Here is an 18,496-nt window from a genome sequence, read left to right on the forward strand (position 1 = left end):
TACCGTAAGGCACTGTAGGCATGAACCTAAAGGCGTATGATGATGTTAAGGTGGCTCACTCTCCTCCCCAAGTGCCTCCCTCCTGCCTTATCTATGCAGACTCCTTATGAGAGAGTGAATGAAAGGTTACTCACCCAGCTCTTGGGATTTCACTGACAAGATCTCCCTTCAGTAGGGGGGACCACTAGCTACTTTATACTGAGGGTACCTCCGGCTACCTAATATTAAGGGGCACCTGTAGCTACCTATGTTGGGGAAGAGAAGTAAGGGAAAAGTGACAGCTGGGACAGCCAGCACACATGCGATGCGGCGGGAGTTTGTAGGTTCATGGAAGGTGAAGTCTAGGGAGCAAGGACATCTGTGCCTATAGGATCCTGTAATATGAATCAGGGCCTGACCTTTAGTGTCTAAAGCAGATGCTAGGTGATGAATGAAATCCACCTTTTGAGGAAATTTCCCATTTTCTCAAGGCTTACACAAGGCAGGGAATAATCTAATTTAAAACAAAAACAAGTTTGATCTTCTGATGTCTCTTGACAGAATCTTGACAAAAAAAAACGAGATGAACATCTACGTGATTTCTCCATCTCTGATAAACTGCTGATTGCCAGGTCTTGGGGAACCTCCAACAGAACATTGAATATAGCTCTTGGCAATATTAGATCCATAACCTTATGGTTAAAATTGTTCAAGAGAGGGGGGAGGGTGCAGTGCCACCTTGGATAAGAAGGCTAAAAGTTGGGTTAGCTAAACATGGTGCCTCAAAAATACAGAAATAAACAGTAACTCAGTGCCTACGGCTCACTGATGTCCCTTTTAAGGTAGCCATACACTGGTCGATTTGCCATCAGATCGACCAACATATAGATCCCTCTCTGATCGAATCTGATCAGAGAGGGATTGTATGGCCACCTTTAATGCAAACAGATTGTGAATCAATTTCAGCATGAAACCGATCACAATCTGTGAAGCTGCTGCTAAAATCGTTAGGTGTATGGGCCCCTTTAGAGGTAGAACCTCTCATTCATGATAGTCTACACCCCGATGAATCCTAACTTTAGGCCTATTTGACAGGCTTGCAGCTAGACACCAAAATGGCAGCACCAGGCCAGGCAATATAATGTGAGGCAGCAGAGCAGGGAGATTGGTGCAAGCCTGATTCATACTACAGCCTTTGAAGTTTGGGGTTAATGGATGAGGCAGTATACCTCCAAGGCTACCTATAGCAAATTATAGGCTTGTCTGACCAGGTGTGTTTTGAGAGAGTGTTTGAAGTTTTTCATTCTCGGAGCATGACCAACAGCCTTGAGGGAGAGCATTCTAAAGGAGAGGTGATGCTCCTGAGAGGTGATTCCCACCAGATGCAGGAGTGAGAGGACATGAGTGATGCAGCTAGTAGCAGACAAGAGAGTCTCCTGGGACGAGTAAAGGTTTCAGGCATGAGGTATCTGGAGGTTAGTGTGGAAATGTAAGGAGGTGACCACTTATGTAGAGTTTTGTATGATAGGATGAGGAGATTAAACTGGATCCTTTGGTAATATGTAGCGAGAGAGATTTACAGGAAGGAACTGCGTCAGAGGATGAGAGGAGAAGTGGATAAGAAGGGCAGAAGAGTACTGTAGGGACTGGAGAGGGGCCAGTCTGGTTTTAGTATACTGCAGAGTAGGGTGCTACAATAGTCCAGAGGGATACTGTATGATTGGAACATGTACAAGAATTTAGATGCCTCCTGTGAAAGGAAGGGATAGATTCTGGAATTGTTCTTGAGATGATATGAGAACAATATGATATGAATGTAGAGACAGCAGATAGACAGTCAGGGACTCAAGCTAATTTTGTAGACTGGGTGTAACGATTGGTGTCAGATTTTTCTGATTATTGGTGATCTGCAGTATCACCAATAATACAGATGCTATACCTGATTATGTGGTGATCTGCAGAATTACCAATAATACTAGTATAGCTAGACACAGGACACCTAATGTGGTATTGTGTTTGATGCAACAGTAATTGGAGAACTTATCTCCCGAGGAGCGGGAGATACAGACAATACTGCAGCCAAGGATCCCCTGAGGGGCAGGGTATTCAGACTGCACTACAGCCAGTGGACACCTGAGAAGCAGGGAACACTGACGGTGCTTGAGAGTATGATCACCTGAAGAGCAGGTGATCAAGACTAGGCTATAGCCTAGGATCCCCTGAGGAGCAGGGAATACAGACTGTACTGCAGCCAAGAATTCCCTGAGGAGCAGGGAATTCAGATTGTACTGCAGCCAGTGGACACCTGAGGAGCAGGGCCCACTGACTGTGCTGCAAGGGTGGTCACAGATAGAATGAGTGATTATGACTGTACTACAGGCAAGGATTCCCTGAGGAGCAAGGGAATCGGACTGTACTGCAGCCAGTGGACTCCGGAGGAGCAGGAGCCACTGACTGTGCTGCAAGATGATCTCCTGAGGAGCAGGTGATCAACAGACTTTGCTTGCAGCTAACAGGCACCTGAGGAGCAAGTGTCGCAGACAGTACAGCAAGGCTGATCACCTAAGGGTGAGGTGACAGCCCTAAAGAATTCCCTCACTAGTGGCAAGACCCACTAGTGAGGGCAGAAAGGTTAGACAAGCAAGGTCAGCAACGAACGGACAGATATAGTACAGAGGCAGAAGACTGATTCAGTATCCAGTTACAGGCAGTGTTGGCAACAGTTATCAGATAGGCAGAAGTACCGAATCAGTAAGCAAGAGAGTAGTCAGAAAGGTGAGATATCATAGCAGATAAACAGTAGTAATATAGCAATATCCTAGTCTAGGTGTGAAGTCCTTGGTTTCAACACCTGGGAACTAGACAAACAGATGAACAGTAGCAATATAGCAATATCCTAGTCTAGGTGTGAAGTCCTTGGTTTCAACACCTGGGAACTAGACTAACAGATGAACAGTAGCAATATAGCAATATCCTAGTCTAGGTGTGAAGTCCTTGGTTTCAACACCTGGGAACTAGACTAAAGAATTGTACACAAGTCTTACAATACAATAGTACTTAAAGCTATCAACGGAATCTGACTCAGTGTGAATTCCCAGCTCCGGCTGGTTCTAACACACTGTAAGATCTGACTAGGGTCTGAGCGCTCACACGTAAGCATTCACAACAGCAGACAACTTGCAACAGACAGGCAAGTCCTATAAATACCCAGAGCGCTCCACAGTGCCGCCCCAGTCACTCAGCCAATCCGGAGCATAGCTGGAGTCAGCTGACCGGCTTGATTAGCTCCCCTTTTACTTGCATAAAGGTCCTGTCACCTAACGCGCGCGTAGCTCTCAATCTGTGTGCACTAGAAGGACCAGGCGAACCAGCAGCATGTTGCTGTGTGGCAGAAGCCGCCGGCTGGAACGTGGAGATGGCCACGATGCCGCTTGCCCATGCGGCGGCATCTCCGCTATTCTTTACACAGGGATGCTCGGATACCCCTTTTTAAAATCCGAATTGATTCGGATCCGGATAGCTAGAAATCCAGATCTGAATCGGATATCCGAATCTGAACGTTCTGGTATCCAAATAGAATCTGATATCCGAACCCATTATCCGGGTAAACCCAAATTAATTTGGATATCTGTATAGAAAACCGGAAGTGGCCTTTGAATTGCTTCCAAAACGTTTTTTTAAAGTAAATGATGCATGAAGCATCATGTTTTTTTTTTTTTTTTTTTTTTTTTTTAAGAGAAACACCAATTGATTATGTGGGGAGGTAAAATACAACAAAAAATGGCTGTAAATTAACATCAGGACTAGGTTCCAGACAGCGGTCATGCAGCTCACATTGTGTCCAAAGTCCAACCACACAACTGGGACATGACAGTTTTCAGCCCAGACACCTCAAAAAAATTACACAGCAATTGTGTTTTGGGTTAAATATAGGTGGTATTAGCACAGCAGCAGTGGTGGGAGCAGCACAGGCAGCAGGAGCAGGGCAATGCAGCAGCAGCAGGTGTAACATGTGCCATGAGCATGCAAGAGATTGTACTAAGTCTGTGGCACCTACCGTTGGTACCACGGCTGTAAAAAATTTTTGAACCAGGCGGCTTAGTTAGTAATAGTTAACAATCAGGAGGAGCCAGGAGGTTGTGGTGGTGGTAAAGGGTGGTAAGGCAGGCATAGTGATTCCCAGCCACTTCATGTTCCCCTCTTGCCAACAACAGGGAAAGACTTGCCCAACAGTCTCTGGCAGCGTTTTTTCCTTGCAAGGAAAGCGGCGGAGGGAGCAGAGGAGGCCACTGAGGACTGGCTGGCTGAACAGGCCTCATTGTCGGCAGGAGTGGCAGAGGGGGTTCTGGTGCTCCGAGTCTGACCACTGCCAACTTGCTGCGAACATGAGTGCTGGTGGGGGTGGAGGTCTCAGTTGTAGAGCTGATGGTGGCCTGCTCATCCACCATCAGCTGGAAAATGGCCACTACACGCTGCTGCGTCTCTGCAGCGTGACTCCCCCTAACAGCTGGATGGCCAGTGGGTAGCGGCAGAATGGACACTGACGTGGCAGAACTGCTGATGGTGACCACAATGTTGCTCCCTCTCCTCTTGGCCTTGCTGCCCCTCCTTCAGCTGCCTGTGCCAGTAAACATAGTACAACTTATATGTGATGATGTCACCAGATGATGTGGGGTACTTGTACTTTATTAAAATCGGGGTTGGACTTTAAAGAAAATCAGCACGGAGTGACAGACAGCAGAGTAGAAGACAGTGCACACTAACTGTCTAACTGTCACACTGACACTGCTCAGCACAGCAGCACTGCAGTACTCTGTAGTAAGCTAACACAGTACTATTCTAACAACTAACTAGCACTGCAGTACTAACTACACAATAACACAGTAATCCAATTCCCTAACCTATACTGTAGCTAAGGCTAATATCAGGCCAGCAGCAGGCCTGGCCTGTGCGCAGCACACACACAGACACAGGACCTAACTAGCAGCTGCTGCTGCACAGAGTCTGACTGTCACTGAATAAAATCAAACAATTACACAAGCTAGCTAACTAAAAATCAATAGAACAATAGTCTAGTGAAGGTGTTTAGCACTCAAAACGTTAGGTTTATTTCTGTATACAGCACTTGCTAGGCCAGCAGCACTGGAGATGTCTCTCAGTGAGCAGTCACAAGCAAGGATAAGATTTATCATCGTAGCACCCCTCCTTATATACTGTACAGGAGGGGCTTGCGGGGTTCTCTTCTGTGATTGGTTGCTAGGGCTTAGGCTGGGAGCCCTCTGATTGGCTCAATTAAGTCATGGAGTCATCTCCATGGTTACCGTATCCGGATTTGGATATCCAACCTAAGTATCCGACCGGATTCCGGAATTCAGATAGATGTCTGAGTTAACTCGGATAGTGCTATTCGTATTTACACAGCTATCCAGGATCCGAATCCGAGTTCGGATAGCGGAAAAAGTTCGGATTTTCTGGGTAGTTCAGATACCCTAAATCCGGATGAGCATCCCTGATTGTAGATAGGTCAGAAGCTGATAAATAGATTTGGGTGTCATCAGCTTGGGGTGATATTGAAAACCAAAAGAGCTTACTAACTTTCCCAGACCATGAATGTAAATGGAGATGAAAGGTCCAAGGACAGAGCCTTGAGGTACACAATACAACACACAGCAGGCCTGGAGAGGAGTTAGTATGGGAGTAGGAGACACTGAAGTAAAGTCCAGACAGGTAAGAGTGGATACAGGAATATGCTAGTAGTTGCATCAGACACTGCAGCAGCACATTCAGGCATGCATGAGGAAGCAGGAGCACATCATGTAATATTCTCATGACACTGCTTTGATCTTCTTTAATTCTCAAGAATATTTTTTCTTTATTTTTTACTGATAGTTTTTGTTTTGTAGATATGGAGAGATGCTTGAAGTGCCCGGAGTACAGCTGGTCTAATGAGAGAAGAGACACGTGTGTTCCAAGGACTATTGTGTTCCTATCTTATGGAGATACACTTGGATCGTGTTTTGTTCTTGCTGCACTTTTTCTATGTTTCTTGACTTGTGTTGTGGTTGGTCTGTTTGCCAAACACAAAGAGACAGCTGTTGTAAAAGCCAATAATCGAAATGTCAGTATGGTCCTTCTCCTCTCACTGATCTTGTCCTTCTTGTGTCCTCTGCTGTTCATTGGACTTCCCACCAAGGAGTCTTGTCTTTTACGACAAGTGGCTATGGGGGTTCTTTGTACCATTTCAGTGTCTTCGGTTTTCTCTAAAACAGTCACTGTTGTCTTGGCTTTTAGAGCTACCAGACCAGGCTGGACACTAAGGAGATGCCTGGGTAGACATTTTTCTGTATCTCTTCTGATGGTGTGTTCTTCTGGGGAGGTTATGATCTGCATCTTCTGGTTGACCATCTCTCCACCGTATCTGGAATATAACACCGAGGTAGAAATTGGAAAGATGATATTTCAGTGTAACGAGGCCTCTGTTACTGCTTTCTATGCTGTGATCGGCTACATGGGATGTTTAGCTGTGTTGAGCTTTATTGTAGCATATTTGGCCAGGAAACTTCCGGACGCCTTCAATGAAGCTCAGTACATCACCTTCGGCATGCTGGTCTTCTGCAGTGTTTGGATCTCCTTCATCCCAGCCTACCTCAGCACCAAAGGGAAGTACATGGTGGCTGTGGAGGTCTTCTCCATCTTGGCCTCCAGTGCTGGACTCCTGGGCTGCATCTTCATCCCCAAATGTTACATCATTCTCCTGAGACCAGAACTGAACATTAAGTCTAATTTGATGACGCAAGAACAGGTGAAGCAAACTCTAAAGTAAAAAACAAAATGCACAATCCCATGCTAGTTTACATAGACTTTTAAATTAAAAAGTACATCTTTGTACCAAGTAATTGCAGCATGTTCAACAAAATAATAAGTTAGAATGAGACAGGAAATCGTGGTTTGTTCTGACTCTAACTAGTCTTTACTAGAGTTAGTGCTCGTCAGACATTGCAGTACCTTATTTAGTTCACATAGTCTGGTCCAATGTCCTGATGAAATGCTTGACTGAGCGAAACGGTGATCAACCTCCGAGTCCGCACTGACTTCTCCCTCACTATCACCAATGTGAGTGTGCTTTTCTGCTTCGGATAGAAACGTACAATTTGTATTAATGTTTTAGCCGGATAAATATTGTCATTTCAAGGATGGCTCCTCTACTACCTCTACCTTCAGCTGGTTGAATTTAAAGGATACCTGAGGTGACATGTGATATGATGAGATAGACAATGGTATGTACAGTGCCAAGCACACAAATAGCTATGCTGTGTTCCTTTTTTTTTCTGCCTGAAAGAGTTAAATATCAGGTATGTAAGTGGCTGTCTCAGTCCTGACTCAGACAGGAAGTGACTACAGTGTGACAGTGATGAGCGAAAATGCAAAAAATTTGTTTTGCTGAATTTTTGCTAAATTTTCGCCTAATTTCGTTTCGACAGGCAAATTTTCCTTTGAATTTTTTTGCGTTAATTTTCGCCTAATGCCCGTTATTTTCACACTACTTGTGTATTATTGCGGACATTTTTTTCCACATAAGGGCATTAGCGTCCGCATACAGAGAAGTTTCTTGCGTATTATTGTGGACATTTTTCCGCATAAAGGCATAAGCGTCCGCATAGAATGAATTTACATGCGGATTATTGCAGACATTTTTCCGCATAAGCGTCCGCATACAATTTTTGATGCTGGTTGAAAACGCAAATATTTCTGAAGATTTTCGCAAAAATTCACCGAATTCGAAAACGGAATGTTCGATGCGAAAATGACTTAGGCAAATTTTCGCAAGCAACACTGCAGTGTGACCCTCACTGATAAGAAATTCCTCTTTTTACCTCTTTTTTGCTCTCAGAAGCCATTTTCTGCTAGGAAAGTGATTTATAGTTGGAATTTTCTATCAATGAGGGTCACACTGTAGTCACTTCCTGTCTGAGTCAGGACTGAGTCAGCCACTTACATACCTGATATATATTTTTTTTAAATGTTTTATTTGGTTTTAAAAGTTTTCATACGATTACAGCATTTTGAATTTTACATGACGTACAGCTCACTTGTTTTTGCTTGAGATCAAAATTATGTGTGGTACAATATTCTTAACGATATAAAATAGTTACAGAGGTTATTTGAAAATCACATCCGCTGCACACATAAAACAGGTTACTTTGCCAGTTGTAATCTACGAAAAACATCCCTACCCTCCCACCTTAACAGCACCCCTTTAACCCCCTCCCGTTTAACCCTAAAACCATTCCCACCCCTCTCCCTACCCCTCCCCTTTTTGGCACTGTTTCTTCCACTTTTCAAAACAAGAGTATTTGGAGCCATCTTTTTTGTAATTGTGAATACATACCTGATATTTAACTCTTTCATGCAGAGAAAGAAAAAAGGAACACAGCATAGTTATTTGTGTGCTAGGCACTGTACATACACAAGTCTATCTCATTATGTTACATGTCACTTCGGGTATCCTTTAAGTACTTGACCAGACTATGTGCAGGAAAGTAGACAATTAGCAGGCTGGTAAATGCCTTCACAAAGTGTTGAGGGAATGTAATTAGAGGGAACTGCAGGCAGCCATCATAAATCCTGTAAAAAGGCTGTTGGACTATCTACTATGTTGATCCTCTGTGTGAAACACAGACCCAGAACAATATTGCAGATCCGGTGTTCTGACTCAAGTCTGGCTCCTATTGGCTTCTTTCAGATGCAACCAGTTTTACACTTGAGATGTCTATTGGCAGTCTGATGCCCCGCCCCCACAGCATTGCACTGCCCAAAATCCCCATCATGTGACACTGCGGCAGAGTACGCCGACAGAATCATATGCATAATCCCCCCCACGGAGGTCTGGAAAGTCAACAGATTCTTCAGAATATGTAAAAATGCAGAAGAGAACAGGAAGCCCCCATGGTTAGATATGGCCCGAACCTCCGATTTTCGGTTTGCGAACTTGGTTCGCGCGAACTGTCGCGAGCCGCAATAGACTTCAATGGGGAGGCAAACTTGGAAAACTAGAAAAAATTATACTAGCCACAAAAGTGATGGAAAAGATGTATCAAGGGGTCTAACACCTGGAGGGGGGCATGGCGGAGTGGAATACATGCTAAAAGTCCTGGTGAAAATTCAAAGCAAAGCAGCGTTTTAAGGGCAGAAATCACATTGAATGCTAAATTGCAGGCCTTAAGTGCTTTCACACATCTTGCATGTGTATACATCAATCAGGCAGTATAATCCCTCCTCCTCCTCTTGTCTTGTCTTCCATGGAATTGTAGGGTGCCAAAAGCAACCTCACATACATTGGCCGGGAATAAAACCCAGGTCAACTGCTTTGAAGGCAGCTATGCTCACCACTATACCACCAACACTACATGCTGAAGCCAGCCTAGCATGTACCATTGTGATATACCCAAGAGAAAAGTGAGCTTGATTAGGGATTTGTAGGATGTCAAAAGCCAACTCACATACATTAGCTACCGTAATATCTATGTTACGGCAGGGCCCTTATTACACTTTCTCTTACAGGGCTGTGGAAACCGTAGAAATTTGATATATATGGTTTTTGTTTAAAGTGTCGTTATACTTCTTGGAGCAGACTTTTTACCTCCCTCTACAAGACACACATGCATCCACATAAAATCATTTAGCAACAACTGTGTGCACAGTCCCTGTGGTGCAATCAGTTAGCGTGTTCGGCTGTTAACCAAAAGGTTGGTGGTTCAAGCCCAGAGAGATAAAGAGATGATTCTGCATGGCTATTTGTGGTTCTCTTTGGACAACTGTTGAATGCAAAAGGCGAGGCTGTCCCTGGGTGGGCTTGAGCTACCAACCTTTCAGTTAACAGCTGATTGTGCCACAGAGACTGTGCATGCAGATGCTGTTGAATTATTTTATGGGGATGTATGTGCGTCTTTTGGAGGGAGGAAGTAAGTCTGCTCCAAGAAGTCTCAGCATGTAGAGTTGGTGGTATAGTGGTGAGCATAGCTGCCTTAAAAGCAGTTGACCCGGGCTTGATTCCTGGCCAATGTATGTGAGGTTGCTTTTGACATCCTACAAATCCCTAAGCAAGCTCATTTTTCTCTTGGGTATATCACAATGGTACATGCTAGGCTAGCTTCAGCATGTAGTGTTGGTGGTATAGTGGTGAACATAGCTGCCTTCAAAGCAGTTGACCTGTGTTTGATTCCTGGCCAATGTATGTGAGGTTGCTTTTGACATCCTACAAATTTCTAAGCAAGCTCATTTTTCTCTTGGGTATATCACAATGGTACATGCTAGACTGGCTTCAGCAGGTAGTGTTGGTGGTATAGTGGTGAGCATAGCTGCCTTTAAAGCAGTTGACCTGGGTCAGATTCCTGGCCAATGTATGTAAGCTGGCTTTTCACATCCTACAAATCCCTGGAAGAAAAGACGAGGAGGGAGGAGGAGGAAGGTGCAGGGGAAAAAAAAACCCATAAGAACAAGATTAGCTCTCAAAAGAGCTGTTGTGGGGTGCTATTTTAGGAATAAAACTCAGCCAGCTAACAAGCTTACAAGAGCATAACTAATCTTTCCCTATGAGAGTCTGCCAGCAGCTTTCCCTTCACTAATTACTACAGGGACACGAACGACTATAATGGCCGGTGCTGCCTGCCTTATATAAGGGGTGGGGTGGCTCCAGGAGATAGTGCAGCCTGATTGGCTACAATGGGCCTGCTGCCTGTGATGTAGAGGGTAAAAGTTGACCATAATGGTGCACTATGGGGGCGAACTAAACTTCTGGGAAAGTTCGCATTCGCATGCGATCGTGGACCACCCAAAGTTCGCCTGGAACCGTTCGCCAGCGAACCGTTCGGGCCATCTCTACTCATGGTACAATAAGTCCATGGAAAGGGTGTATTAACAGATGAGTGTGAAACTTCCACACCCGGGTTGTAGAATGGCATCCATAGTAAAAAGCTTTCAGTGTGGCAGGTCCAACCACCTTCTGGAGTGTGCAGGTTTCCTCTGGTTCTGCCGCTTTCCAATAGTGATGAGCACAAATTTAGCGTAATGGTAATTTTGCAATTTTTGCATCGTAACTCACAATTTCGATGCAAAATTCGAATGCAAAATTTGGGTAAATCGTCATTAATTTGGTTTGTAAATGTAAACAGGAACCGTAATTTTGCAATTTCATGTCATTTTGGGCTGACTTTAGCGGTTAATAGCAAAACCCCCCATATATGCAATTGTTCCGAAAATTACTACGTTTGTTATGGAGAAGAGTGGGAACGAGTCAAAAAGACCTTGTAGTTTTTGAGAAAATCAATTTTAAAAATGCAAAGGAAAAATGCTTTTAAAACTCCTTTTTCCTTTGCATTTTTATAATCGATTTTTTTAAAAAGTACAAAACTACAAAGCCTTTTTTATTTAGTTATTTTTTTTCATTTATTCCCACCATTCTCCTTAACATAGCAATTTTGGTGGCAATAGCGTGTATGGGGGCATTGTTGTTAACTGCTTAAATTGGTACAAAATTGCACAAAATTACACAAAAATTACACAAAATTACAAATGGATTGCACTAAATCATTTGATGTCTAAATCGTAATTATATATGGCCATAATTGCGAGAATGTATGCAAATTTTTGTGTCATCGTAAATTTGCGATTATCAAGAAAAAGTTGGAGATTTAGAAAGTAGTACACAATAACCCTTGGGAGTCCGTGGTAAACTGAAGTTAGAGGGGGCTCCCCAAAATTTATACAAATATTAAAATCAGTCTAAAGGGTAAAAATCACTTACCTCACAAACAGTATGACAAAAAAAAATATATTTTTTATTCCAAATGAATTATTTTTGTGTCATATTTGAGGTAGGTGATTCTTACCTTTTAACTGCCTAACGACTGCTCCATGCCGATTGGCGAGAGTGGCTGGGAATAGGGATAGAAAGGGACCGCGCACCAATGCGCGCGCATCCCCGCTTGAATGACAGAGCGTAACTCCGTCATCAGTCTCACGGCGGTGATCGCCACTAGGGACTATTCGATGGCAAAACCACCGTCTAATATAGGGATGATCGGAAAGAGCAAATTCCGTTCCACCGGAATTTGTGGATTCCGCCAGCGCATAATTCTGTCGCTATGAAAATTCCGCTGGATTTTTGAGAAATTCCGCAGAATTCCAGATTCTAGCGGAAAAAATAAACTAACCACAAATGGAACCTTCTTTATGCTAAATGGTAGCCCATAGAGCCTATTGACTGTTCCCTCGGTCCTTTTTCTCTTCCTCCTTCTCCAGAGGAGGAGGGTCTTGTCTTCCAAGGAATTGTAGGATTTCAAAAGACATCTTGCATACATTGGCTGGGAATCGAACCCAAGTCTTGTGCTTGGTACTTAGACAGCTCTCCTCACTGCTATACCACCAGCAACACTACATGCTGAAGCCAGCCTAGCATGTACCATTATGATATATCCAAGAGAAAACTGAGCTTGCTTAGGGATTGTAGGCTGTCAAAAGCCAACTCACATACATTGCCCAGGAATCGAACCCAGGCTTACCGCTCTGTAGGCTGCTATCCTAACCATTATACCACCAACACTACACACTACAATGCTACATGCTGAAGCCAGCCTAGCATGTACCATTATGATATATCCAAGAGAAAAATGAGCTTGCTTAGGGATTTGTAGGATGTCAAAAGCCAACTCACATACATTGGCCAGGAATCGAAACCAGGCCTACTGTTTGGTAGGCTGCTAGCCTAACCATTATACCACCAACACAACACACTACGATGCTACATGCTGAAGCCAGCCTAGCATGTACCATTATGATATATCCAAGAGAAAAATGAGCTTGCTTAGGAATTTGTAGGATGTCAAAAGCCAACTCACATACATTGGCTAGGAATCGAACCCAGGCCTACAGCTTGGTAGGCTGCTATCCTAACCATTATACCACCAACACAAATTACTACAATGCTACATGCTGAAGCCAGCCTAGCATGTACCACTATGATATATCCAAGAGAAAAAATAGCTTCCTTAGGGATTTGTAGGATGTCAAAAGCCAACTCACATACATTGGACAGGAATCGAACCCAGGCCTATCGCTTGGAAGGCTGCTATCCTAACCATTATACCACCAACACAACACACTACAATGCTGCATGCTGAAGCCAGCCTAGCATGTACCATTATGATATATCCAAGAGAAAAATTAGCTTCCTTAGGGATTTGTAGGATGTCAAAAGCCAACTCACTTATATTGGCCGGGAATCAAAACCAGGCCTATCGCTTGGTAGGTTGCTATCCTAACCATTATACCACCAACACAACACACTACGATGCTACATGCTGAAGCCAGCCTAGCATGTACCATTATGATATATCCAAGAGAAAAATGAGCTTGCTTAGGGATTTGTAGGATGTCAAAAGCCAACTCACATATATTGGCCAGGAATCGAAGCCAGGCCTATCGCTTGGTAGGCTGCTATCCTAACCATTATACCACCAACACAGCACACTACAATGCTACATGCTGAAGCCAGCTTAGCATGTACCATTATGATATATCCAAGAGAAAAATGAGCTTGCTTAGGTATTTGTAGGATGTCAAAAGCCAACTCACATACATTGGCCAGGAATCAAAGCCAAGCCTACTGTTTGGTAGGCTGCTATCCTAACCATTATTAGAGATGGGCCGAACGGTTCACCAGCGAACGGTTCCAGGCGAACTTTGGCTGGTTCGCCTTCGCAAGCGAAGGCGGACTTTCCCGGAAGTTCAATTTGCCCCATAATGCTCCATTAGGGTCAACTTTGACCCTTTACATCACAGTCAGCAGGCACATTGTAGCCAATTAGGCTATACTCTCTCCTGGAGCCACTCCTCCCCTGTATATAAGGCAGGCTCCGCCAGCCATTACACTCATTCGTGTGCCTGCAATAGTGAGACTAGGACGAGCTGCTGCAGACTGTTTCTCCTAGGGAAAGATTAGTTAGGCTCTTGGCTTGTTAGCTTGCTACTGGCTGAATGTTATTGCTATAATAGCACCCAGCAACAGCGTGTCACTACACTTGTGTTGTATAGACAGCTTTTATAATTCATACTGTGTGCCACTGCCAGTGCCAGCCCTGGCCAATCACAATCACACACCTGTGTCAGCTGCACATTGTGCAATACCCATTATTACTGCACTTGGGTTGCGGCGGCAGATTTTGTAATTCATATTGTGTGCAGTGTCACTGCCAGCCAGGCTCAGCACATTCAGTGACTAACTGTATCAGCTGCACATTGTGTAATACCCATTATTACTGCACTTGTGTTGTATAGACAGCTTTTTTAATTCATACAGTGTGCAGTGTCACTGCCAGCCAGGCCCACCACATACAGTGACTAACTGTATCAGCTGCACATTGTGTAATACCCATTATTACTGCACTTGTGTTGTATAGACAGCTTTTTTAATTCATACAGTGTGCAGTGTCACTGCATCTGTGACTGCACATTGTATTATACCTGACAGTCAGTGCATACCTTTCACTTGAATGGATGGCAGACTTGCCCTCCAGAACAGATTCTCGTGAAAGGCAAGTGGTGTCATCTTTGTCCGCCATAACAGATTCTCGTTAAAGGATTTAAAGTGAATTCATTTAAAAAGCAGCAGGATCTCGAAAGTCCTCCCGTATTGTTATTTTTGGTCACTACTAGTGTTGGGCGAACAGTGTTCACCACTGTTCGGGTTCTGCAGAACATCACCCTGTTCGGGTGATGTTCGAGTTCGGCCGAACACCTGATGGTGTTCGGCCAAACCGTTCGGCCACATGGCCGAACTAAGAGCGCATGGCCGAACGTTCCCCGAACGTTCAGCTAGCGCTGTGATTGGCCGAACGGGTCACGTGGTTCGGACCCGAACGCGCTCTGATTGGCCGAACTGTCACGTGGTTCGGGTAAATAAATACCCGAACCACGTCATATCTCCGCCATTTGTCTGTGGGTTTAGCTTTGGATAGGCAGGCAGGGTAGTTCGCGCTCCAGCCACGCTAGCCAGGGTCCCCCCAGTCATTGTGTCACTGCTGGGAATAGTAGTACACCGCTCGCTCAGCCACACTATATAGCATTCTGTTTACTGCCACTCTGTGTACCTCGCTCAGCCACACTATATAGCATTATTGTGTTTACTGCCACTCTGTGTCTGCTGGGAATAGTAGTACACCGCTCGCTCAGCCACACTATATAGCATTCTGTTTACTGCCACTCTGTGTACCTCGCTCAGCCACACTATATAGAATTATTGTGTTTACTGCCACTCTGTGTCTGCTGGGAATAGTAGTACACCGCTCGCTCAGCCACACTATATAGCATTCTGTTTACTGCTACTCTGTGTCTGCTGGGAATCGTAGTACACCGCTCGCTCAGCCACACTATATAGCATTTTGTTTACTGCCTTCTGTGTACCTCACTCAGCCACACTATATAGCATTATTGTGTTTACTGCCACTCTGTGTCTGCTGGGAATAGTAGTACACCGCTCGCTCAGCCACACTATATAGCATTTTGTTTACTGCCACTCTGTGTACCTCGCTCAGCCACACTATATAGCATTATTGTGTTTACTGCCACTCTGTGTCTGCTGGGAATAGTAGTACACCGCTCGCTCAGCCACACTATATAGCATTCTGTTTACTGCCACTCTGTGTCTGCTGGGAAAAGTATTACACCGCTCGCTCAGCCACACTATATAGCATTCTGTTTACTGCCACTCTGTGTACCTCGCTCAGCCACACTATATAGCATTATTGTGTTTACTGCCACTCTGTGTCTGCTGGGAATAGTAGTACACCGCTCGCTCAGCCACACTATATAGCATTCTGTTTACTGCCACTCTGTGTACCTCGCTCAGCCACACTATATAGCATTATTGTGTTTACTGACACTTTGTGTCTGCTGGGAATAGTAGTACACCGCTCGCTCAGCCACACTATATAGCATTGTGTTTACTGCCACTCTGTGTCTGCTGGGGACAGTAGTACACCGCTCGCTCAGCCACACTATATAGCATTGTGTTTACTGCCACTCTGTGTACACCGCTCACCCAGCACTCTATATAGCATTGTGTTTACTGCCACTCTGTGTCTGCTGGGAACAGTAGTACACCGCTCGCTCAGCCACACTATATAGCATTGTGTTTACTGCCACTCTGTGTACACTGCTCACCCAGCACACTATATAGCATTGTGTTTACTGCCACTCTGTGTCTGCTGGGAACAGTAGTACACCGCTCGCTCAGCCACACTATATAGCATTGTGTTTACTGCCACTCTGTGTACACCGCTCACCCAGCACACTATATAGCATTGTGTTTACTGCAAATCTGTGTCTGCTGGGAACAGTAGTACACCGCTCGCTCAGCCACACAATATAGCATTGTGTTTACTGCCACTCTGTGTACACCGCTCACCCAGCACACTATATAGCATTGTGTACTCTGCCAGTCAGTGTGTATATTGCTGGGATCAGTAATACTCCACTCAACGTCAACCACTATATGAGCTCACCATGAGTTCCTCAGAGACCTCCGCTGTGAGCAGCACTCCCAACAACAGCAACAGCCAACGCCCCACGCAAGCTATAACATCCACCCCAGCAGCCAGTGGTCAGCAGCAGCCCTCCCCGGAGGAGAACGTTGTGTCCATCGGTCCGGCGCCAGAGCGATTATTGAGGGCTGCCATTGAGGAGATGATGGGGCCTGATGTGGAGGAGGAGGTCGGGCTCAGGCCAGCATCCCAAGTTAATGTTGAGGACGATGAGGGGTCTGTGTCTGGGGATGTTGGGGTGGCAGAGGTGGTGGGTGGGTCAGACTCAGGAGAAGAGTTGTATGATGAGGATGATGACCGGGACCATCTGTATGTGCCTCAGAGTCCGACCCCGGAAAACATGTTGTATCGTGTGTTTAGGTACTAAAATCTGCGTTCCCACTTCCCAGTACTGCCCGGGTCCACGGATCCATATAATTTTTTGGGCAGCACTATCAAACTGTGGTACTATGAGTGAGTTGCCATGGTCCTTCTGTGCTGTCACACTCACCGTCTGTCTGCAGATGGATTGTTCAACACAGCTACGCCATGTGACATGTAGTCCTTGACCATCTTCTCCAGGCGATTGGTGTTGGAGGACGTGGAACTGCCCGATTGCTGTTCTGTGGGCTGCTGCATGGGTGTCAGAAAATGTTCCCACTCCAAGGACACTGCCAATACCATTCCCTTTTCGGCACTAGCAGCAGCTTGTGTTCTTTGCTGCCCTCCTGGTCCTCCTGGGTTTGCTGAAGTCAGTCTGTCGGCGTACAACTGGCTAGAGAAGGAGGAGGATGTCAATCTCCTCTCTAAAGTCTCCATCCTCAAGGGCCTGCTGGAATTGTTCCATTTTTGACCTGTCTGACACTTTCTTCAATCAGTTTTTTAACATTGTGTTGGTATAAACTGGGTATAAACCCAGTAATTGGTGTTGTCCAGAATAATGAATAATAATGAATAGTGAATAATGCGCGGGCCGCGTTCAATGCAGTCTAGCATGAATTGAGCCATGTGTGCCAGAGAGTCCTGCCAGACTCCTCTGTCTTCATGTTCTTGTGAGCGTTGTGATTGTTGTGATGCACCATATTCGTCACCAGCATCACTTTCTTCCTCTTCTGCTGTCCATTCCCGCTAAATTGTGGAAGTCCAACGTGCACCGCTCTGTCCCTCGGCAGTGGGGGCATCCAATTCCTGCTCCAACTCCAGCTGTTCCTCGTCCTGTTCTTTGTCATAGCTGGGACCAGCGTTTCCTGAGGCAGGTTGCCTGATGTTGGTATCATCACGCTGATCGTTTTCATCTTCAGATTCCCCCACTTGCATCATGCCAGCGGTTTCCATCTTCAACATTGATTTCTTCAGTAAACACAGCAGTGGTATTGTAATGCTGACTGTAGAATTGTCACTGCTCAGTCACAAGCAACGTGGATTGCTCAAAATTTTGGAGGACTTGGCAGAGATCCAACATGGTGGCCCAATCAGATCCACAGAAGCTTGGTAGCTAGCTGCTGGAATGCACCTCGGCACTGCGCAAAAGCGTGCTAGCATGTGCAGCGTAGAATTCCAGGGCGTAGGGAGGGACATCACCCAGCGAGCGATGGTGCGCTAGATTGAAGCGCTCCTGCCTCTCTTGGTGAGTCCTTCAGAAGCGGTACTGGACTTTAAAAAATGTTTTGTTTTTTTTCCTTCAACAGAAGATCTGCCACGTTGGAGTGAGGAGGACGCCGCCGAGCCCGACACCAAGCTGAACCCCGGCGAACTCCAAGCAGAGGATCTTCAGGAACCCTCAAGGCTTTGAGCAAGCTGAGGAGGATCAGCAGTCCCGACGAGACCTCTCCTCATATGTGACTGTGTGCAGTGGAGTAGAGCTCCCCAGAACAACCTCTCACTTGTCACTTTGTCACTGGTCACTTTGTCACTTTGTCATTTTGTCACTTTGTCACTTG

At 45.2% G+C, this 18,496-nt stretch overlaps 1 protein-coding gene and 1 non-coding gene across 2 annotated transcripts in view; one reads left to right on the forward strand and one right to left on the reverse strand.

The window, feature by feature from the left end:
• The window catches only part of LOC137571096 (vomeronasal type-2 receptor 26-like), a 39,171-nt gene extending 32,369 nt beyond the window's left edge, over positions 1-6,802 (forward strand). Inside the window, exon 5 of the mRNA XM_068279777.1 lies at positions 5,883-6,802. Within this exon, the coding sequence (XP_068135878.1) occupies positions 5,883-6,802 (920 nt within the window). The remainder of the gene's footprint in view (positions 1-5,882) is intronic.
• A 6,074-nt stretch (positions 6,803-12,876) lies between these two features.
• On the reverse strand, positions 12,877-12,948 carry TRNAG-ACC (transfer RNA glycine (anticodon ACC)). Its single transcript has one exon. It is a non-coding gene; the product is annotated as a tRNA-Gly (tRNA).
• Between the last annotated feature and the right edge of the window lie 5,548 nt (positions 12,949-18,496).

This window comes from Hyperolius riggenbachi, chromosome 4 (assembly GCF_040937935.1).
Source record: "Hyperolius riggenbachi isolate aHypRig1 chromosome 4, aHypRig1.pri, whole genome shotgun sequence".
NCBI classification, from domain to species: domain Eukaryota; kingdom Metazoa; phylum Chordata; class Amphibia; order Anura; family Hyperoliidae; genus Hyperolius; species Hyperolius riggenbachi.